Source organism: Pygocentrus nattereri, chromosome 26, assembly GCF_015220715.1.
Source record: "Pygocentrus nattereri isolate fPygNat1 chromosome 26, fPygNat1.pri, whole genome shotgun sequence".
In the NCBI taxonomy this organism is placed as follows: Eukaryota; Metazoa; Chordata; class Actinopteri; order Characiformes; family Serrasalmidae; genus Pygocentrus; species Pygocentrus nattereri.
The window spans coordinates 20,414,098-20,437,399 of NC_051236.1; the positions used below are offsets into that span (position 1 = coordinate 20,414,098).

Genomic DNA, 23,302 nt, shown 5'->3' on the forward strand with positions numbered 1-23,302 from the left:
CCACAGACTGACTGCACTCTTTAAAATAGCTACTTTGGTTCTTAAAGAACATTTCAATGAATTCATTTTTAAAATGAGGTGTGGGCTTTTTCTTTTAAGTTAAAGAACCACATTCTGGGTAGATTTGCTAAATTGGTACATTTTTTAAAAATGAACTGAAAAAACTGTTACTGGAACTATCATTTTTAAGAGTGTATAGAACATACAGTGCTGTGTAAAAGTCAGAGAGCACCTTTAATTTATTTAATTTCCATACAAAATGGCCATGAAATACAGTTTTTTCAGTTTTCTAATATCATTTTTTCCACTTTTTCTGTGTCCACCCTTTACCTTTATTACACTTTCTATACTTTTTGGGAAACTTTTCAGTTTTTCAAAGAAATCTGATATTTTTCCACACCTCACAATGTCTTAGAAGTTGGTTGCATTTTCCTGCTTCTGACGATCCACACTAATCCTAAAGGCTTTCATTGCTGTTGTGGTCTGGACTGATTGAGGTGGCCAGTTCCATTGTTCCGAGAACACTGAGGCAGCTTCTTTGCTTTTTCTCAGTAAGGGCTTCTTGGCAGATCCTTCCAGATTGATAGTGCTGTCTTCTCAGTGGACGAATGGACAGAAGCACCTGTGGACTTTTTCAGGTCTGAAGCAAGAGCTTGATTTTCCTCCCATCTCTCAAAAATGAAAGCCTTAAGTTGTTTTTTATCTGATGGTGACGCGCCTACAAGTCCCAACCTTTCATGTACGGTTGCTAGGAGGCCCAAATTTCTCTACACATTTAAAACAATTTTTTGAACTCTAGTTTTGGAAATTTCTTGTTTCTTTTTTGCTTTTTCTCCTTTATCTCTCTTTCCTTATACACGTGGATTATCTATACCTAATTTCCTCAGTAATATCTCCTGAAAAATGAATTGCACTTAAGTCTGTTTTGAACAGAAATAAAATAAATGAAGGTGGTCTCTGATTTTTGCACTGTACTGTATAACCAGAGCAGCAAATACAAATACAATATCTGAATTCTCAGAAAGGAAGATTTCCAGACAAAAAAAATGGGCCAAAAATGATGAAATTCACACATTCTCCTCCTTTTTTATTCTGCTGGGCAAACAGCACATACACCAGCACTAGTAAAGCATATGAGTGTTTTTGTCATGTAAAATTAATGAAATGTGTTGGAGGTCAGACCTGTGAATTATTTCACCTTAATAGGTGGCTTTACAAACTATCATCACAAGTTCACAATCCTAATGATAATTGTCCAACGTTCTGAATTGGCATTTCACAAAAAAATTGAATACTTCAATTCCTTTACAGAGAAGATATGACAAAGTAAAATATAGTCCATCCCCATAGATGAAACTGGCAGGACAGATTAGACTCACATCAGAAGCTACAATAAAAGCAAAGAACGTTGATTGATGGCTTAGAACAGACAGACTCAACAACTGCAAGCATTTGCAAACATTTCCTTATCAAATATACAGCAAGCAAAGCATGTCCCTACATTGATGTCAGTTCAGTAAAAGCCCTCATTACAATAGTAATAGCTTATGGTGGCTTAAATGAGCTGTAAGCACACAGTAACATTGAAAATTACATTCATGGAAGAAATACCCTGAAGTTTGAAGTTTAGTCCTTGGCGCCCTCCACTGTAAAGGCCTAATATTAATTCACTTTGGGAATGTCTCAAAACTCATTCTTGTTTTTTCTGTAATCTCCCATCAAAGTGTAGAGACGTTTGGCCACCTTTAAAATGTCTTCTGTTACTGTACAGCAGTGGGTGAAGAAAAAGAATATTAACCAGTTCTATCATGTTTAGGTTTGTATTGGATGTGTTAACTGTGTGTTTTACTTAGAAAATCAACAAAACATGTAATTTGACCAGGGGTGCATGCGTATGCATATAACACCCATGGTGCCTGTATTACACTCCAGTATTAACATCGTACTGGAACGTACAACATTTTAAAGAGGACTGCAACTCTAATACATTCTGCCATTCTTTGTCTTGGGTAGGCAATTCCAAACTAATATTATAAATACAATGCAAGTATTCATACGGTAGCTTAAAGATATCACAGTTTTAACAGACCATAGTTTAACAGACCATCATGTGGTTACTTCAAGTCAGTAACCACATGAAATCTTTCACTTGCTTCTGATTGCACAACATTTTCATTCAGATCTGGTTACAGAGGGTTTGTGTTGGTAAGAATGGTCATACCATTAAATTTTCCAGTATTAGGTGTCCACCCTTTGCCTTTATTACAGGTTCCATCTTCTCAGGAAAGCTGCTTTCAGTTTTTCAAAGAGGTTTTTTGTAACCTCCAAAGTTCAGTTGTAGAAGGTGGTTGCACTTTCTGCTTCTCATGATCAAGCCCAAACACAATTCATTGATGTTTAGGTCTGGACTCTGGGGTGCCCAATCCATTGTTCCGAGAACACCAGCAGTATTTCCGTAACAGCTCAAACACCTTTGACAACAGAAGCACTAAGACCTTGGAACACGACGCTGCAGCTCGGATAAAAATCTTTAAACAAAGCACTGAATGGTCACAGGAATAACTGGTGAATCAGCTTCATGCTTGAAAGAGTGAGTCAGTGATACAGAGCTGGTTAGTCCTGGTGAATGTTCTATACTTCACAAATAACGATAAAGTTATCACCACAGCATATAAACACTATTAATACCTCAAAGGAATCAGTGAATTAGAGCCTGGAGTCAAGAGGTCCATTAAGATGGTTTCATTTAAAGTTTGTGTGTGTGGGGTGTGTTTTAACAAATCATTAATTTCCTTAAAACATATGCAAACTACTAAGGGTGCAAACTGCCTGATTGTAAATTTTAATTTTAAGCCCATTCTCTGGCATTTTATCTTTAATTTACAAAATTAAAATGATGTAAAAATTAAAAGCAAAACTAAATGCAAAGCTGTGTCATAACATGTTCTTCCCCACTTTTCTTGTGGCTAAGTGCCTATTCAGAACAGTCGCTCGCTGCTGCTGGGAACAGATAGGCTATCTGGTATTGTAGGAGGTACTAGAGGGAGTTATTACAGACTTGAGTCTGTGAGTCAGCTGCCTACTTATTATTACAGTATAAATGGCACCTTTAGATCAAATTCAGGACAATGCATGGTAAACATACAGACAGTATTTTAAAAGTTCAAGCTCATTAAATGTTTTCCAATACATACTGGTTAATCATTGTTCTACATATTGCTAAACTCTAATTCAACTGAACACTACTGATTCACTTTGCAGCTGTTATTGGCTATGAATGAGCCAGAAATCTCCACATGAAAAAACACCATTAATTCCCAGCATTAATGAAGAAGATTCGATAATTAAACTAACACAAATGAAGCAATGATTCCTTTGCAATTCCTGTTTCAACAATTTTCAACTTTAATGCTACGATGTTGTAGTCAGAAAGGCACAGTAAATGTCTCCTGCAGACTAAACTCTTAAATGCTATATAATGACAAATGCAATAAGGCTGGAGTCTTGATAGCTTGTTGGCAATGACTAAATAAGGCACTGTTCATCCATAAGGTTAATTTTCTGCTTGGTACATTGCAACACCTCTCCAAGATATGGAGCCCCATTCCCACCTAATTGTTTGTTTTTTTCTCCTCTGTTTCTGGTAGCAGCATGTCACAATGTCTGAATTACTACCTTGAAATAGTGACTATTTCCTCAGAACATTGACTTAATATTTCAAATATTGACTAACTTCTAAAATTAATTGGTATCTCAACATAATGATGAATTTTCTCACTTTACTGACAAAATATTTTCACAAAATATTGATAACCTCTAGAACCATTGACTTTGTATCTCAAAGTAATGGCTCATTTTCTTAAAGTATTGTACTGATATCAAAATAATGACAGATTTTGAGATATGTAGTCAGTGTTTTGAGAAGAAACAGTAATTATTTTGAGATATTAAGTCAGTGTTTCAGGAAAATAAATTATTTAGAAATTTCAAGTCAAGATTTTGACACATTGCTGCCACAGAGAAGCAGGGATTTTTGGAGGGAATGGGTTTCCCAACTAAGAGGAGAGTAACTACTGATTATTATTTGAGGACTGGTTGTTTCAGCACAGTGGAGGTCATTATGTGTTAAAGCTACACATTCTAATGTTCATATTAGCTTGAGTCACATGGGTCCTCATAAATGCTCCCTGACATTGCAGTGTGTGGTGCAGACAGATAATGGTATCACGTTGTGAGGAACATGGGCCAGCTTCAAGGGCAAGCTGAACATTACTGTATGAGTAGTAGTGGGGACTACAGGTGATGGTTTACTGCATTTAGAAACTAGAAATGAAGGAATGAATGCAAACACTGCATACAAGCGTGAAAACATGCCAAGTTTCACTCAAGCTTAACATGCATTAACAAATCTTTGTAGGCCTGGCACAGTGTTCTTCTGTGTGGAGGAACATCACATGACATGATGTACAGCATGTTAGTTACAAATGCATCATCATAGCCTCTGTACCTTTATGCTCATCATAACAGCATGTAAAAATATTTTGGGACCATCCAGTGCTTTGCTGCAAAGAAGCACTACTGTAAATTAAGATATTATATTAATAAGATCTTAAATTACTCATTCACTTTGTTGGCACACAAAAGTGCAATGCTGTAGCCACACTAACAATTCATTATTTAGATGATTTGAAATTACCAACCTGTTTAATGAAAAGCTCTTTGAATTTCCTTTGAAACTCAGGAATCCATTCTTATCTGATATTGCTATTCAGGGTATTTTGGCTGTTAAGTTTCCCTCACCACAGTGTTTTACTTCACAGGATGGTAATTTAGCAACCCTGCTTCAAATGCCAGGTCAGTTCTAGTTGCTTAAAACAGTCAAGTGGTCACATGCTAGCATGCTGGGTTCACTCAGCATTCATAAGTTCTACCAACCAGAGCCAAGTGCATGTCACAAAAGTCAGAGTCTCTCAGAATGAGATTAAACGTACAGATCCCACTGCCCTTTTTAAAACATATGTTTACATAGCATTATATAAATAACTTAAGTCACGCCTGTGCACTTCCACTAGGACTGAGAGGAGACAGTTTCTGAAACTCATCATTTTCAACTGCCTGCTTCTTTGTCATGTCCAACATGGTCTCCTTCTGCGTCTCTTTCTGTCCTTCCAGTGAGCAGTTGGACACTGCGTTAGCCACTGGCAGAACTTTCCTCAGCAGGATCTCCCTCAGGAGAAGGTAAACCCAAGGTCCAGAATTTGATTGAGAGAGGCCAGACGTATGGCTGTCAGAAAGAAGTTACAGTCCATCTGTAAGTCCTGATCTGGACAAGAGAGAAGCAGACGATTGCTTGCACTGATCAGAAGACGTATGGGTGGAGATCATCTTCAACATTAGTATCTGTAATTCATAGACAGACAAAATACATGACCAATTAATAGGACAGATTTTTAAAAAATCGATCTGGAATAGAGTATAGCTTATCAGGTCAAGCCATAACAGAGGAATTGAACTTTTTGTTTTTAAATTTAAAAGTGTGTTTATAATCTAAAAATGAGTTAGCAAGTTGTAATAAATGTGTTATCAATCAATCTTTTTTTGAATCACAAAAATTGTCTCCATCACAAAACCCCCACAAATCATCTATCTATTTTTCTATCTATCTATCTATCTATCTATCTATCTATCTATCTATCTATCTATCTATCTATCTATCTATCTATCTATCTATCTATGTGTATGTGTAGAGAGAGATTAAGATATATTTCAGTGTTCTATGTTGTGCAGAACAGCAGGCAAATTATTAATGCTGATGATGAAACTCAGAAATAAAGGTACTGTACAGGAATATTTTAATCCTATGCACTGACCATAAATGAGTTTTAAAGGTACGCTACATTCTTTTTTCTCAGGGGAAAGGGGCACATTTACTGCCTAACTTTTTGAATAGGAAAATTAAATTAAAGGCCTGGAATCAAGACAAGGGCGGCATGGTGGTGCGGTGGGTAGCGCTGTCGCCTCACAGCAAGAAGGGCCAGGGTTTGATTCCCCGGCTGGGTGACCAGAGTCCTCTCTGTGTGGAGTTAACATGTTCTCCCTGTGTCTGCATGGGTTTCCTCCCACAGTCCAAAGTGTGATTGTGTATGTCTGTCTGCCATGCGATGGGCTGGTGACCTGACCAGAGTGTATCCTGCCTTCCTCCCGATGACCACTGGGACTCTTAGGGAGGAGCGGCTTAGAAAGTGTGTGTGTGTGTGTGGTGTGTGGAATCAAGACAGACTGTAAAATTATGGAGTCAATTACAAAAAAATAGTTACATTTTTTTCTACATTTGATACCAAATGGCAGGCAAAGTGGTACCAAAATGGTACCCTAACTAAAGGTACTGAAGGATGTTCTGGTACTGAAATGTCAAATGGTAAAGGTTTTGAACATTTTGAAAATGTAGTGATGGCCGAATCCTGAATACACTGTCCTAAATGTATTGAGTAGGATATTGCTTTACAATAAATAAAAAAAGTAAAATATTCTGCAAATGGAAAAATATATATAATATTGTTGTTGTTATTTAACTCTCACGGTTCCTCGCTGTAACTGGTTGGCCGTTTTCTTCATGTAATTCTCTGTTAAGGTGGTTCATGAAAAATGTCCTTATTTTAATGAACTAGGCCATCCTAATGATCACAATCCCAAATCTGGAAAGAGATGTGATTTTCAGTTACATACTTGCCACGAAACACTATGCACAATTACAGTACAACAATGATGCTAAGCTTATTACTCATGAATATAACCCTGATTAGCTGAGTAACACTGAGGTTAATAACGGTCTCATCAGACTGTTGTATCAGTCTACTCAGGCTTTAACAGGAACATCAGTTTTTTGTTAAGAAGCAGACTATGTTTTTAGGGTATCCCCTTGCCTTGCACTGATTTTAAAATAGTTCATAAACAAGCATCAGTATTGTGGCAAGCATTAGCTTTTGTCATAAACAAGGGAACCAATCCAACCAGAGGTCATGTATCAGCCTTAAAGGAAGTAACAAAAATAGCTAGTTCAAGTCTAAGGAATAAAGTTAAAAAAGAATTATGTAAATCAATCATGCAAAAAATTTCACAAACCATAATGTCATACATGGACCTCAGGAAGAGAAGATGATACAAGAATATTGCAGGAAATGGCTTCTTTAAAGTTCTACTAGCTAATAGTTTTCTATCATTATGCTGCCTCTTTAAATTTCTCTCACACAAACTCCAGTTATCTGCTCAAATGAATGCAGCACATTTCTTGTCTGACGCTTTTGAAGCCTGATGCTGCATCAAAGGCTTCAGAGAAGACATGAACTATTGGCCTCATAGTGCCGTAAAGTACCTGAACACACTCTGAAGAGAATACTAATAATTTTACTCTGCCATATTACAGTAGAGGGAACAAAGGAGGCCTGCCATCCTACTTTGTGCTAAAGTCACAGGATTGAAAGTAAGTGAAGGTAAAATAAAGAGACTACAATCATCATCAAAAGTGAAAAAACTACCAAACCAAAGACCAAAATGTGTGATGGTCAATGTTAAGGCTGTAGGACTGTTTTATACTAAATATAGTCTACATACACAAACTAATATGTTTTTATAAAAAGGTTTTCAAGGATTTGACAAGACTAAGTAACCTGGAGATTTAAATGTCCCTGGAGATTTAAAATCAACCTGTTAGGCTATATGAAAGCAACATGATGTTTAACAGATGCTTGAAAACGTGGTCTGATAAGCTGATGTCTGGGTTGCAGTGTGGTGAAACAACATCAATCATGTCGACGCAATGGCAAACAAGGAAACCAGATGAAAAGGAGTGTTGAGGTTTTTCCACCAGTATTCTGACAAACCCCACCCTCTGTGCTGGGATTAGTTATTGGCCGACTACTAATGACTATGAACCACTAGCCAATCACAGCGCAGGAAATAGGACTAGATGCCAGTCCTGTTGTAGCTTGCAGGAATAGAGGTAGGGAAAAAGCATGGGAAGTGGATCAGTAGCACAAAACAAAAGCCTTAACAACCACCGTTAGATCAGAAGGCAATAAAGGTACAAGGGTTATTGACAGTTAGTAATAAATGAATGTAAACTCTGAACCCCCGGACCGGATGATGGCATTTATCATGAAGACAGTGCTAATAAATTCAAGTTAGTCTTCAACCCTCAGTTGATTTTCTGCTATGAAATGTGAAAACTGACCTGTTTTTCTTCAAGAATGGTTCAGCGTCATAATGCAAATTTTACAATGAAGCTAGTGGCCCTGCTTTAAAAACAACAATAAAAATAAATAAAATAAATTATAAAACGGGACAGAGCTGCTCTAAGGTGGTTTACGATGATCTGTTGCTGGTTACCTGTCACCCAGCATGGGTATACTGGTAAACCAGCACACCAGCATCCAAAACCAATATATACTGAGTTTGGTGTGTTTTTCTTGCAGGGAGCAAAAAAAAAAAAAACTTGACTAAACAAAACAGTGTCCTCATCTACTTAAGCTGTAAGCCCTCACAGCCCTCTGTGCTGAAAAAATACTGTTACATTCATTAGGATTAAAACCAGGTGCTTTTACTTCAGGAATTAATGGTTAAGATTAGAGACCACTAGTTTCATGTGGAACACCTTCAGAAAACCATCAATTACATGTAGAATCATTTACAAATCACCTGTTAAGCCATTAAGATATCAAACAATCAAGAAAGGCCAAAACACATTAGTAAAGCACCAGGAACCAGCAGAAACATTTAATGTTTTTAGATTTCTTTTTTCAGTAGGCAAGCCAAATTTTGAGATTAAGGCAGGAATTCCACTGACTTTTCTAAATTTGGACACAGTTCAACCATTGAGCTGTAAATAAAGCCAGTCCATTTGTTTTGATGTGAGATTATTCATTGTAGAGAAACTTATTGACTAAAATATCTTTACACTGGTGGTGATGGGAGCCAGGGCTCACAGTGGCAACAGTGCAAATAGTTTTATTTTGTTTGCTATCCAAAATTTACAGAGGCCTACATGAGGTTTCATTTGTAAAGTTGAATGTGGTCAAACAGCGTTAAATCTGATGTTTTGTTTGAGGACTACTTTTCCTGACAATACCTTTTATTTATTTCTCCTCCCTGCATTCGTTTTACAAATATGCTTTAGGCCACAACCTTATCACTAAACCTTATCACATTCAGTGGCAATCTTGTTACAGCTGCGCCATGTGAGATCTTTCTTACCTACTGCTATAAGGCTCTACAACAATTCTCCTTACTGCAAAGACGGTACTGATCTCCTGCTGTCTGAATTGTGCTGAACCACATCACTGTATCTCTTCTTCAATTAATACACACTGTGCAATACATCACAATTAATGTAATGACACTTTTCATTATGCACTTTACACTACAATATTGATGCAACTCAGTTATGTCTATAATATGTGCTGTTAGACTACCTCATACCACATACTTTTATACTTTATTTCTCTTGTACTTTAACTTATGTCTAGATTTATTTCTATTTTGTATTTTTCTGCATAGTATATGTAAGTTTATGTGTAATTCTATGTCTTGCTACTGAAACACTGCAATTTCCCTCTGGTATCAGTAAAGATCCATCCATCCATCCATCCATCTATCCATCCATCCAAAATGTCTGAGGCATTCAGGCAGCATATTTGTACCATTTCACATTAAAGCTTCCTAGGAGGTAGGTCTGCCCAGAGTTGGATTGTGGGATGTATGATTAGAGCTGGGCAATATGACAATATATATATCGTTATCGTGGCAAATTATGTCACAATATGATATAATATGCTTTTCTGAACGTATTGTGAAAATCATTAGCAGCCTACCTATAGAACACTGACCAACTGCATGCATCATTATAAGTAGAGCAAACAGCCCTGTTTAACAGGATTTAGTGCAAAATATTGAATAAAAATGATTGCGTTCACAGTTTTTGATCATTTTAAATGTAGCACTACAATTTTTTTTCTCTGGTCCAACTGATCAGACGTCTGAAAATATATCGTGACATATTATGTATTGTGAAAATTTCTTTAAGTAATGTAATTTTATATTTTGCCATATCACTCACCTCTATTGGTCAGAAAGCTACCCTAATCCACCACTCCCTCAGCAAATGAGAGAACAAATATATGGTAACAGTATAGGGTATGTGGGACAAATTTGTACTCTAAAGTAGTCTAATAAACTCAGTTTTTCTACAATTTGGCATTTCATGTCAAACAACTCTGAATTACTTTGTTTACATTGTAATGATTCCCTTGTTCAGACATTCTGAAAAATCAGTGGAGCCTTTAAGAATGTCATGCTGCCTCTACATCCATTTGAAGATGTGGATTCAGTAAATACTCCACCGTTGGACTCACACAAACAGACTAGAGCCTAAAACGGGCCTTAAATGGATGCTTACATGTTTTCAGTGACAAAGATATGGCTTAGAATAATAAACCATAAAATTTCACACAAAGTGTACCTAGAAAGCTCAATGCAAGAAGGATGAAGGGATAGAACAGCTTCATTTCTCAGGATGTATCGTTCACTCATATGGCCTTTGTGGCCCTTTTACACACTTATAAATGATGGTTCTTCAACGGTTCTTCAGATTGATGGATAACATGCTGTAAATGATTCTATATAGAGCTTTTTGAAAAGGGTTCTTCTGTTGTAACAAGCCAGACACTGTAACAATATAAGAAACCCTTCTCAAAAAAGCTCTATATAGAACCATCTACAGCACATCATCCATCAATCTGAAGAACCATTTCATGATGCAAAACAACCCTTTAATCATTGAAAGGGTTCTTTGAATGTTCATGGTTCTATATAGGACCATATCCTTTACTAAAGAACCTTTGAAGAACCACCAATTTAGGTGTGTACACGCTGTAGTCAGCAAGCTGAGGTGACATGAATCTCAGTAGTACTATTAAGTAATTATGGAGGCATATTTTACAACTTTGAAACCAGCCAGGCCCTACCTGTTGATTTAAAGGCATGAAATTAGTTACCGGCCAACTCAGCCAAAAAGATCCGAGGCCAGATTTTACACCCAACCAGCTTTAAACTGATCCAGAATCCTGAACACATAACTGATCTCTGTGGTGCTGAATAACAGTAAGATCTGTAAGAGTTGGAACAGATGTACACACCAGTAAAGGGGACCAGCAGATAAGCAGGACGCACATGATCCCCAGCAGCTGAATGACCGTCTCCCGTGGTCAGGTCTCTCCCACTGTTTGGATGACTGCGACGCGCTGGGTTTGGCTTTGCACCGCGCAACCAGCGCGTGGATGGTGACCACGTTGCAGAAGAAAGTGACGAGCAGCGAGAACGTGCCCAAGGCGGCGAACGTAGTGGCGAAAAACGTGTTGCCCAAATCTCTGTCCCCCGTGCTGATGAAGCACCAGGTGCCCGGCCACTGCAGGGTGTACTCTCCCACACCGGCGTATGGGCAGCAGTGCGAAAAGCAGGACCAGGCACCAGACGGTGACGAGCACTTGCTTGGTCACGTTGGTTCTCATGTTGTTTGAGTACCAGTGAGGAGCCGTGATGGCCAAGGCCCTTTCGATCGCCATCGCGCTGGCCATGAAGAGAGAGCAGAGGCCGAAAGTGGTCATGCAGACTCCGAAGAAGGCGCACAAAGTTCGCGACGGGTCACCCGATCCCACTGCAGCTCCACTCTGTACACGGAGATGACTATGGGACTGGTCAGCAACTTGCCCAAAAAGATCGGTCAGCGCCAAAGAACCGACGCAGAGCAGGAACGACTGCTTCCTTTTGTTTTCCTTTTTCCTGTACGAGCTATAAACCCAGTATGATGGCGAGGGAATTGCCCACCATCCCCGTCAGCATCATGGTTATGGGGAAGGCGACGGACACCGATCCACAGCCGGCGCTGCTGTTGGTTCTGCCGTCGCGCGCAGCTTTAGAGACGTTCGACTCCCACATGGCTTCGGTCGAAATGTTGGGAGGGAAAGCGGGTTTACACCTCGAGGTCATCCTTTCTCGGGGTTCATGGCTCGGGCTGGAGCTGAAGCTGGCCGGAGTTTGGAGCGCGTCTCCAGACTCCAGGCTGTGGTGCTGCGCTTTAGGACGCTGCGCGCAGAGGCGGGACTCCAGCACGGACCTGTTCGCCGCTCTGCTGCGCGCTCCAATAAAAGCGCACTTCAAACACAATTAAACAGCAGAACACACGACGCAAGACACGGCTGGAGTGTTTTGACGTCCTCATTTCCTAAAGGGAAACTAACCATTTCCAGAAACCAGGCGTCAAAATGACAATGTTTCTGCACACAGGCACTCCCAGCCCTGCTTAACCGCCAGGACGGGTTCAACATTTCGCTCTATTCCAACACACTTGGCTGTGGTCGAGCTCGGTCAGAGCAAACATGTGAACGGGCTTAAGTTCTCTACAACAGGCTGGGATGGGAAACATCAGCCGCATTACTGCCCGCACACACACACACACACACACACACATTTCTGCTCAGTCATGAATAGAAATTTCCAAAAATTGCCAAAACCTTGTGACCTGAGCGTTTTATCCCCGCCCCTCAGTCCTGTACTCCACCTTCGCTGCAGTCCTTGCATCCGAGACACATCAGCCGTTTGGGCTCGATCAGAAAAACAGTTTTGTGCAGTCCAAGTAGACTACAGGGCAGTTTATGGGAAAAGAGCATCTTTATTCCCAGTCATTCAGCCAACTCATAAACCACAACTTGAAGGGATATATCACGGAAAACAAAACTACTCCGTCTGTTGTCGGAATAAAACCCCGTATCTCCAAAATGGTAACTTTACAGAAAAAGGAAAAACTTAAGTTTACTTTAAATGTAATCATTTTCATGAAGAAGTGTCTGCGGGTGGTATTCACACACAAATGACGACAGGCGTTTTCAAATCTTCGTATTGCACGAGGTTTTGTATTGACACCCTCGTACCTTTGGTGTACTATATTCTGTGGGGTTAGAAAAACATCGGTGTATGGAAGCAAAGCTGAAATGTAGTTTTGAATTTCTTTTGTGATGTAACAAAAACATGAACATCCATCCACCTATTCAGCCTATTGCAATTTAGCCCCTCCCATTCACCCTGAAGTTAAGCGGTTTCAGCCTAGACTGCTGCTTGAATGAAGTACAGCACATGCACTATTCAAGACAGCCTGCTCAATTCTAAGGGGAAACGGATGTAAAAAATGAATTTTGACTTCTACGTTCATAAAACCACACGGACCGGATACAGAAATTACAAAGATATATAGGCTACTGGTCCTTTAATAAGTGTTACGAGCTCTCTGGAAAAAAAAAAGCCTCCACGAACATCAAACCCAGGCCTGCGTACAGCGTGCTAAGTGCCACCTAGAGCTCAAAACAATGCACTGCTCTCAGAACACTTCAAAATCTTACTTACACATGGACTAGAACAATTTCCAACCATCCATAAAAGAATCACACATAACTACACACAATCACAGGTTTGAGACATAACCTGTCCTGTAAAAGGCTATGGCTTACCCGTTAAGAGGTTTTAAACCTCTTTAGCCTACACAGTGCAAACCCACCAGATCTACCACACTGACCTACAGCACAAAAGAAATATGCCATACAAAATGGGTTAGATTAACAGATTTTATTCATGTTGATCACATTGCCATTGAGTTCCAATTAATGGTGTACAATTTTCACTTCCTACAAATGCTGCCTGAAGGGAAAAGAAACCCTAGGTTTTCAGGTTACTTTTTACAGATGAATTATGTAGTCCACATCAGCAGTTGCAAATTGATCACTGCTTTTCAAACTGCTTCAGACTGTCTTTGCACAGAAACAGAACACTTAAAGAAGAACTAAAAAAATTCCCATATAATTATAGCAATTTGGCCAAGACATTTTTCAACAAAAAGAAAAATATACTTACCTTTACCACACAATTAGATGAAGAAAAAAAAAAAGTCTATCTGCTACCCTCCAAGATGTCACAGACCCGAGTCAGTAACGTAATTTATCACTTAAGGCTGTCTTAACTAACCAGACATGGGATTTGTAAAAGCAGCATCTAAATATTGCAAGTGAATGTTTAGCTAATGAACATAATTCTCATAACCTATATTTTTGAAAAGCAGTCAATGTGATGAATTTCAAAAATATGAACCAATAAATGTGCTATTATTCTCTGTAAAACCACTGAGACGGTATTGTTGAAGGGTTCAGCTAGCCTATAAATGGTAAGAAAGGCAGATTACGGTTACTTGAATTTATGACGAGAAACGTTGAGTACTGCAACATTAATACTTGAAATAGCACAGTTTGTGATTTCTCCAAACACAACATGCAGTTATAGAAAGACTTTTCCCCCTGTGTTTTGAAGACAGTTTCATTAGTAAAATCACTTCTTTCGTGAGCTTGAGCCAGAGTGAGAAGATCCTGATGAGCCACGGCCGCCTACAGAGACATAGGGAAGGGGGGGGGGGGGGAGAAGACCATAGCCTATTTAACTATGTGAATCACCAGCTTCTGAAACAAGTCATGTTAGGTTAAAAATCAAAGTTTGTACAGTGACTCTGTCATACACCAACTGCTCAAGCTGTTCCATAGACTTCTGACATTATCATTCATTTCTGATACAATACAAAAAATAAAAATGACAGGAGTAGACCATTGTTTTTTTTACACCACAGAAACCCAAACCTTTCTGACGACTGTGATCGAGAACGTCTTTTTTTGCGGCCACCAGAGGAGGACCTGGAGCGACTCCTCTTCTGACCTCTCTCCGGGGATGGTGAAGACGTGTGAGACCGTTTTCTTGAAGAAGCTGAGCCTTTCCCAGAGCGGGAGCTGGATCTTTTAAAGGGGATATATAGTAGGCACTCTCATCAGTTATACAAATACAACTGAATTATTCAACAGCTACATAGGACAGGTACTGTTTTCAGAAAAACATCTTCATAGAAACAGCTTCACCCTGACTGTGGGTTGTTTTAATATGTAATGCCACTGTAACACCACAGAACATTTTAGATACAATTTACCAGAGTGTAGAAACACTGCCAACCACTGAATGTATCTAAGAAGTATTTTCTGACTTTCTACACATAAACCACAACTGTTCAGCATGACACATGACAAGAATCTAAAGAAAGTTCTTATGCAAAGACTAATATTTCTAAGCTTTCTTGCAGCCCATTAAATCAGTTTCTGCTGAGGCCAGAGTGGTTACTGCAACCACTTTCAGTTCACATACACTCTTTCCCTTGGAGAGTGCATGTCACCTCATTCACCTTGAGCGAGACCTCGAGCGAGACCTCGAGCGAGAGCGTGATCTGGAACCAGATGAGCTCCTGGACCGGGATCTGCAAAACAAAGCAACACATTTCCAATTTCCCCCACAACATGAAAGAGTACTGATACATGGTTAACCACTTGTACAGGCCCAATCAGTCTATACTAGGACAGACCAATACTCTCCTCTCTCTATAAAGAATGCATTTGAAGAAGATATTAACTTTTCTGTGAACCTAATAGCTAGTTCCCAGAAAGGCCTAAGCCCAGACTATACAGTGTTTTAATGGCACTGGAATTTAGGTTTACTACATGTCCAAGAAACCAGAAACTAAGCATGTTATGGGAAGACGTTATGTCTTAGTATTAGTCGGTCCAATGCTTGCTTTTATGTGGTTTTTATTGAAGCGCTTTGATATTGTTTTTGTTTATACAGAGTATTCAAGAACATTGGTATCATGACAAAGTTCCTGCTTTCTAGTGACAATTCATTAAGCAGGCATATGCGACCCAAACTGGTATTTGACATTTAAATGACCAAAATAATAGTGCTTGTTTCATTATTTACTAAAAAAAAGCCCAGTTCAGAGGAACGACTGTCATTATGTGCTGCAATTAAGATCTGGGAAATGCCTTCTGTAATTAAGTGCGGACTTTCTCAAAGGTTTTCCTACAACCAGATTATCAAAACTGAAGTTCATATGTATGTCTGTGACATCACTGTAATTTTCAAACCACTCAAAATTTGATCCATCACCAAATGTTATTCAGTTCAATAAAGGCTCATTCTTCTTGGAAACACTCTAAGGAAAAATCTGTTATCTTTTCAACCTGTTTCAGTTAAGAGAGTCCAGGTCATTAGTATAATTTTCTTTCAGAGAGCTGTTCCAGCCCACTTGTTGCTTGTTGTTAATGCTCACATCACATACACACAAAAAAATCTTGATAAGACAGTGCCTTGTGCTTTCATGTCAGAATCAAACAAACTAGCACAAATAGCAAGTGGAGTACAATATTTATAAAGAAAAAAAGCAATAAAGAAAACATAAAATGTGACAAACATTATGATGAACAAATTTGAATGAAGATTTGAGCTGATACTGACATTTTGTCTGGCGTTACCCTTGACCTGTACCCGTTTACCTGGACCTGGACCGTGAACTTGAACTGGAGGAACGAGAGGAAGACCGAGAAGAGCCCGAGCCACTCCCTTTCTTCTCAGATGGCTTCCAGTCATCAGCATCCAGATCATATTTGGACAAATCTGCTTCATCTTCGTCATCATCATCGTCCTAAAGAGATTTAAGAAGGTTCAATGATGAGCCACGTAAAAGATACAAAAATTTATTTTAGATCTATTGCAAGTAGAACAAATGTGATTAAAATGTCTCATCAATAATCTTACATCGAGTTTATACTTTGAAAGATCTCCATCTTCTTCTTCATCTTCGTCATCGTCATCTTTTTCAGGTTCTGCTTTCTTCTCATCCTCTTTCTTATTCTTCCCACGATATTTCTTCTTTATACGACCAAACTGTAAGAATAATGTGATGATTACCGACAGCGCAATGTACATGAGTTACCACAGTAATAAATGCAATGTGCACTTATACATGTAAATTGTGTTGAGGGTACCAAGACAAATTCATAATACGTGCTAATGTATAAGCAAAAATAGAAAGTAATTCTGATTTCCTGGGGATGCAAACCACATAGCAGTAAAAGATTTTAGCTGTGAGCTTGCATACCACATTTTTCCCCCTGTAATTTTGGTGTATTACAAACCTAACACGTTACTAAATCTCAGTGCCACCATGAAAGGAGATCTATCCTGCTAATGATAGATGACTTCTGTAGATGAACGAACATAAGCATTAGGCTCTCTACTAATGCTCTACACAGGTAAAACCGCCAAGAACTTGTTAGTCACAGGACAGTTCTGGAAAACATCCCATTTTCCACATTACGGCCAACTGGTGTTTGACAGGTCTGGGATCAACTTAACATACCAACAGCAAAGCTTTGACAGCAGCATTAGTTGACAGACTTGTGTGAGCGTTTTGGGGAATTTGAATCAGTACAAAAATAGCAAAATCCAAATAAGACCCAAATAAGCCAGCTGAGGATACACAGCATCCCACTTTAAGTATAGCTAAAACTGCCTTCATAACAAAATATCTGGCCTCATTCTCATAATACTACAATGGTGTAGAAAAGGCAGCAGTGCAAGAACTCACCTCATCATATTCTCCATCAGACTCTTCGCGCTCATTGTAAACCAAGTCCTCTCTCTCATTGAAGCCTCCACCATATCCTGTTAAAGAAAACAAAAACAAGGAAGAGTTGTTAAGCTTGTCATATCAAGAGAAAAGTCATTCATGCAATTATACACCACCTGCATTACTTAAAACAGTCTCCATAAGGTCTTTAACCAAAAAAGTTCAAATTCAATTGTCCTTCAGTCAATGAAATACCTGTTCTTTCCTCAAGTTTGGCATATTTGGGAGTGTTGCACATGTTGCACTCTGATCTTCTGGCCCAGTTTACATTGCCACAGCTACAAACACAAACATGGAACAGCATTTTTAATTAAATATTGATGCATTCTACAAAACCCAAATCCACAAATGTACTTGCTTACTTACAAGAGTATAAACTATATTGCCAAAAGTATTCGCTTGTCTTCCTTCTCATGCATATGAACTTAAGTTATGTACCATTCTTAATCCATAGGGTTTAATATGATGTTGGCCCATCTTTTGCAGCTATAACAGCGTCAACTCTTCTGGGAAGGCTTTCCATAAGATTTAGGATTGGGTTTATGGGAATTTTTGACAATTCTTCCAGACGCGCATTTGTCAGGTCAAACACTGATGCTGGATGAGAAGACCTGGCTCGCAGTCTCCACTCTAATTCAAAACACCAAAAGGTGTTCTATCGGGTTGAGGTCAGGACTCTGTGCAGGCCAGTTAAGTTCTTCCACAAAAACTCGCTCATCCATGTCTTTATAGACCTTGCTTTGTGCACTGGTGCGCAGTCAGTTGGAACAAGGGCCATCCCCAAACTGTTCCCACAAAGTTGGGAGCATGAAATTGTCCAAAATCTCTTTGTCCTGCTGAAGCATTAAGAGCTACTTTCACTGAACTAAGGGGCCGGGCTCAACTCCTGAAAAACAACCCCATATCATAATCCTCCCCCCTCCACTGGACTTTACACTTGGCACAATGCAGTCAGTCAAGTACCGTTCTCCTGGCAAAGCACCAAACCCAGAGTCATCCATCAGATTGCCAGACGGAGAAGCGTGATTAGTCAAAGAACACATCTCAACTGCTCTAGAGTCCAGTGGAGGCACTTTACTTCACTGCATTTGATGCGTTGCATTATGCTTGGTGATGTAAGGCTTGGATGCAGCTGCTGTGGAAACCCATTCCATAAAGCTCTCTATGCTGTCTTGAGCTAATCGGAAGGCCACCAAGTTTTGGAGGTCTGTAGTGATTGACTCTGCAGAAAGTTGGTGACCTCTGCGCACTAGCATCTACTGACCCCACTCTGTCATTTTACATGCCTATCACTTCGTGGCTGAGTTGCTGACATTCTCAATCGCTTCCACCTTTGTTATAATACCACAGTTGGCTGTGGAATATTTAGTAGTGAGGAAACTTCACGACTGGACTTATTACACAGGTGGCGTCCTATCACGGTATCATGCTGGAATTCATGGGGCTCCTGAGAGCGAACCCATTCTTTTCACAAATGTTTTGAAGAAGCAGTGTGAATGCCTAGGTGCTTGGTTTTATACACCTGTCGTCATGGAAGCGACAAACACCTGAATTCAATCATTTGGATGTGTGAGTGAATACTTTTGGAAATATAGTGTATCTGGTACTGGAAACAAAACCAGTGTCTTATTCACCCTTTGCAAACCTTGCAGTTTTTTTGGGGTGAAATTAATGAAAAAAAAAATTGTGAAATGAGCAAAAGACAGCTTTTAATGTGTAGGTACATATGTGTCAGGATCTTGCGAAAGACTCTACAGAGTACTATTTTTAAGGCTGTACTTTTTGTCAAGATTTGATATCAATTTATTCCTTTAGGAATACTTACGTTTTGCACTGCCAGTCGTTTGCACTAAAGAGTCCCCTGCTCTTTTCAGCCAGGGTCTTCCCAATCTCTGTCCCACCAGCCTTCATCAGCTTTGCCTCTGTAGTTTTCTCTGTTGAAAAACACAACACATACATATACAGTCAAGCTTTCAGATTAAGCAATTGACATTTTAACTGACTATATATCAATATAAGCATGCCAACAGTACAGCTACCAGTTTCCCAAAAGCATTTTAGTGTTAAGATCATCTGAACTGGCAGAGAGTATTCAGTCTGATGCTCAATCTATTATTTAAGATTTATCTTTGCGCCAAGTTGCTTTTGGGAAACCCAGCCAGATGTATAATGACATGTACTACTCTACTACACATACAACAAAATGAATTAACCACATTCTGGAAAACTGCAGACCAAATGAGAATGAGGCCACAAACTTTTTTAACATCAAAATATATATGCATCTTTTACCCCGTCCACATCGGTTACAACTTGTTCTTCTGGCAAAGTTCACATTTCCACACCTTTGGGGGGGGAGGAAGAGAAAAAACAAAAGCTCAAAAATAGAAAGCAAAGTAAAGCACTGCTTCGCAACAAACTACAGTTTCTGTATTTAACTGAATTATTTCAATACCTCAGGACTTTTTCCAGATTACAAATATTTTAGAAATACATTACAATGAAAAGCTTTTTTATTTGGACATTATACATCCTGAGACACTATTTAGGCAGTATTTTTTTCCACTTACAGCCTGGCATTACACTAAAATCCAATGTAGAGCATCAAAAACATTACAAAAACTGAATCACACTTGCAAAACGCAGATTAAATTGGTTGATTTATTTATATATATTTTAAAACACTAAAAGGCTGGACATCAGCATGTTCCATGCTCTGGAACAAGAGCCCCTTGACTCAACCTGCTTTCCACGTTATTTCGTACTACACTCCACTCTGATCTCTGTGCACTTCTACTTTGGCTCTCAACGAAGGCGGTCGCACTTTCTCCCTCTCTGTTATCTCTGCTGCTTTGCTTCTGTGTCTCCGCACTGTTCTTCAAACCTAAAAATGGATTTGATCAAATGGTCTCTCAACGCAACTGACACCATCTTCTCGATGAGAAGTCCTGGTTCGGGGAACCAACCTGTCCTGCCGGAATGTTTGCAGCTGGCTACACGATGGATGCATGGGAGAGGTGGCGTGTCGTGTGCCTGGTGGCTCTCTCCGTGGAGGATATTGAGGACGTCTCACCTATTCGGAACCATGATCACAGGTGTTTTGCTGATTGGATTAGGCATTACCCTGGTGTACCGAGAAATTTCGCAGAATGGAGGCAGCTGTCCACGGTCCTTTGAAGCTGCCCGACATGATTGAAGTGGTGGGCAGAGCTGTCAACTCTCAGACTTTGACTGTTAAGTCATACCTGGATATCATTGTGGAGAAGTTAGCGGCTTTGCAAAGGAAAATGGATCGTTGGAGTGACCATAATGAACTTGGTGAGCTACCGTTAAAAAATACGGCTACTTGCTCTAAGCCTGCAACCCTTTCTTATCTGCTTTCGGCTCCCCGTATCAGCATGGCCTTGCCTTGGCTGGTACATTACATCTCCCCCAGAGGATCACTGCTTCGAGATGCTCTTCATCCCCTCCCTCACTTCCCTGGATTCCTGCTGATTGTTGACTCTGCCTGGACCCGATCAAGGTTGTCTCCATGGCAATTTTGCTGCGTTATCGCCATACCACCCTGTGAACTGAGATACCTGGACTGGGATGCCGAAGTAGGGCGTTTCTCTGTAGATTCCATGATTCCTGTCTTCCTCTCCTGTCTCCCCCCCTTGTCATATTGTATGTGCTCGGAACGGGTTGATCAAAATTTCCGCTGGTTACTCTGGTGACTATGTGACAAATAAAGGCTTCATTCTCACTGATTAAGCATCAACTCTATTCTTCTCTGGTTTGTCTGTCATTAAGATAAAGTGATGAGATGTGTGTTGAATTAGGCTTATATGTAACACGGTGCTACACATTTAACCCACTAATATAAAGTCTGTGGACCTAAACAGAATGGTCTAAACCCTGAGGCGAGGTCAGTGCACGCTTCTCTACACGACACACAAAATGAAGTCACTAACGATGACACACACCTTACTTGTGCAGGGTATATCATCGCTGTGACAGCAGTTGGCTTACAAGCCGCATTGTGCTCAGGATATGTTCACTCAAAATGCTGCAGAATGTACCATTTTACACGACACTCAACTTTTAATGAATTCCCCCATCAGACTTTCCAGGCTTGCCCGAAATCCCTGACACTACTTCCTCGTGTTTCACCTTCTGAACACTCCACTTTTAAAACGTGCGCTAGTGTCTTAATAACTCAGTACCGCAATCATGTTTTCCCTGATTTCACAACTCGGTACAAAAGGTTTCCCCAAGACAAAGTTGGCAGTGTGTGTGTGTGTGTGTGGAGCAGCTTAGCGTTAGCTAACATCAGCTTTGTGTGGTGAATGCCAGCACACGTTAGCCAGTTAGCTACATAGCTAACGTTAGCTAGTGAGTTAGCTACTCGGCTAGAGGTCCCGAACACGAACGCGACAGCCTTGCCGGCGGCAGTCTGCGCTTCAACAAGCTAATAAAATTAAGTTTAAGAAGCTGCAGTACAGCTCTTAAGTCATCAAACAGCAGCAGGTAACTCGGGAGCCACAGGCTATTGTCTGGGAGACGCTGCAGGCCATGGCAGGTACACCGTGAGCTAACGTTAGCATGCTAAGCTACGGCAGCTAGCTAATACATCCTAACCTGTGCCGAACTCGTAATCAGAGCCTCGGCGTTTAACGTACACACAAACACCAGCTGAGGATTAATGCTCTACCAAATCGAAATAAACGATTTACTTACTTTTATCGGGACAAATCCAGTCTCCGTCGCTCACCCTAAAACTCTTCCCAGACATTTTTGTCTCCAGAACTGGCTGCCCATGAGGAATCCAGCGGAAAAAGGACGGCGCGAAAATATTCAGATTTCCGTCACGGCCTATTCCTCTTTCGCTCAGTTCAGATATATGCAAAATTTTATTTATTACAACAATTATTTCTAATAACGACAGATGTCGTTTGCAGATTCTGTGATCTGAGGCTTTTGTTTTTAATCCAGTCTTTTGATACAGGCACTGCATGCAGGTACTCAGTGAAAGGACCCCACAGAGGAGCGGGAGAGTTGTTTTTAGACATTGTTTTAGAAAAGAAAACATTACAAAAGAGATGGGTTCTTTAAAGCTTCTTTAGAACCACAAGTTATATAACAGTTTCATGCTTAAATGGTTCTTTGCATGGTGATATAGTTCTTCACATTGATGGCGAATGTGTGATATATAATTCTATATAGAGCACAGTCCGGTACTATAATGCCCCTAGGTGTGTGAGAGGGTGTGTGTCCATGCAGTCTTCGGGCGGAAGGCAGGAAACACCCTGGACAGGTCGTCAGTCCATCGCAGGGCAGGCAGCAGACAGACAGACAGACAGACACTCACACCTAAGGGGCAATTTAGCATCTCCAATTGGCCTCACTGCATGTCTTGGAAGGAAGGAAGGAGGAAACCCACGCAGACACAGGGAGAACCCTGGCCGCCCATATAAACATAAAATGGTTCTAAATGAGCCCAGGGGTACTGGAGAAGAGAGTCCGGCTTATAGTCGAACCTCGGATTCAGGAGGAACAGTGCGGGTTCCGTCCTGGTCGTGGAACACTGGACCAACTCTTTACCCTCTCCAGGATTCTGGAGGGTTCATGGGAGTTTGCCCAACCAGTCCACATGTGCTTTGTGGATTTGGAGAAGGCATTCGACTGTGTTCCCCGGGGTATTCTGTGGGAGGTGCTTTGGGAGTACGG

General features: G+C 40.1%; 3 protein-coding genes across 3 annotated transcripts in view; 1 reads left to right on the plus strand and 2 right to left on the minus strand.

Moving 5' to 3' along the window:
• LOC108441379 (cystathionase (cystathionine gamma-lyase)) overlaps nucleotides 1-5,501 on the plus strand; it is a 74,821-nt gene extending 69,320 nt beyond the window's left edge. Inside the window, exon 12 of the mRNA XM_037534856.1 lies at nucleotides 5,173-5,501. Within this exon, the coding sequence (XP_037390753.1) occupies nucleotides 5,173-5,175 (3 nt within the window). The 3' untranslated portion in view covers nucleotides 5,176-5,501. The remainder of the gene's footprint in view (nucleotides 1-5,172) is intronic.
• On the minus strand, nucleotides 1,062-12,172 carry ptger3 (prostaglandin E receptor 3 (subtype EP3)). The gene is given in 9 exon segments (XM_017720878.2): nucleotides 1,062-5,252; nucleotides 5,255-5,327; nucleotides 5,329-5,400; nucleotides 11,190-11,258; nucleotides 11,261-11,485; nucleotides 11,487-11,698; nucleotides 11,701-11,755; nucleotides 11,757-11,849; nucleotides 11,851-12,172. Coding segments are annotated over 9 exon segments (1,191 nt in total). The 5' UTR covers nucleotides 12,040-12,172; the 3' UTR covers nucleotides 1,062-5,049.
• Nucleotides 12,173-14,421: 2,249 nt separating this feature from the next.
• Nucleotides 14,422-22,544, minus strand: zranb2 (zinc finger, RAN-binding domain containing 2). Its single transcript, XM_037535111.1, has 10 exons — nucleotides 22,312-22,544; nucleotides 19,886-19,938; nucleotides 19,419-19,527; nucleotides 17,789-17,871; nucleotides 17,552-17,628; nucleotides 16,720-16,848; nucleotides 16,458-16,606; nucleotides 15,314-15,385; nucleotides 14,707-14,876; nucleotides 14,422-14,477 (listed from the first exon to the last, which is right to left on the minus strand). Exons 1-10 carry the CDS (start codon nucleotides 22,365-22,367, stop codon nucleotides 14,422-14,424), a joined length of 954 nt encoding a protein of 317 aa, XP_037391008.1. The 5' UTR covers nucleotides 22,368-22,544.
• Between the last annotated feature and the right edge of the window lie 758 nt (nucleotides 22,545-23,302).

What these genes read in the sequence shown, in the direction of transcription:
- zranb2 (XM_037535111.1), bottom strand. Translation starts at nt 22,367, where the DNA reads ATGTCTGGGAAGAGTTTTAGGGTGAGCGACGGAGACTGGATTTGTCCC. An exon ending in CAAACTTGAGGAAAGAACAG is followed by an intron (nt 17,629 to 17,788) that starts GTATTTCATTGA and finishes TTTCTTTAACAG; the next exon opens with GATATGGTGGAGGCTTCAAT. An exon ending in CGCTCGAGGTCTCGCTCAAG is followed by an intron (nt 14,877 to 15,313) that starts GTGAATGAGGTG and finishes CCCCTTTAAAAG; the next exon opens with ATCCAGCTCCCGCTCTGGGA.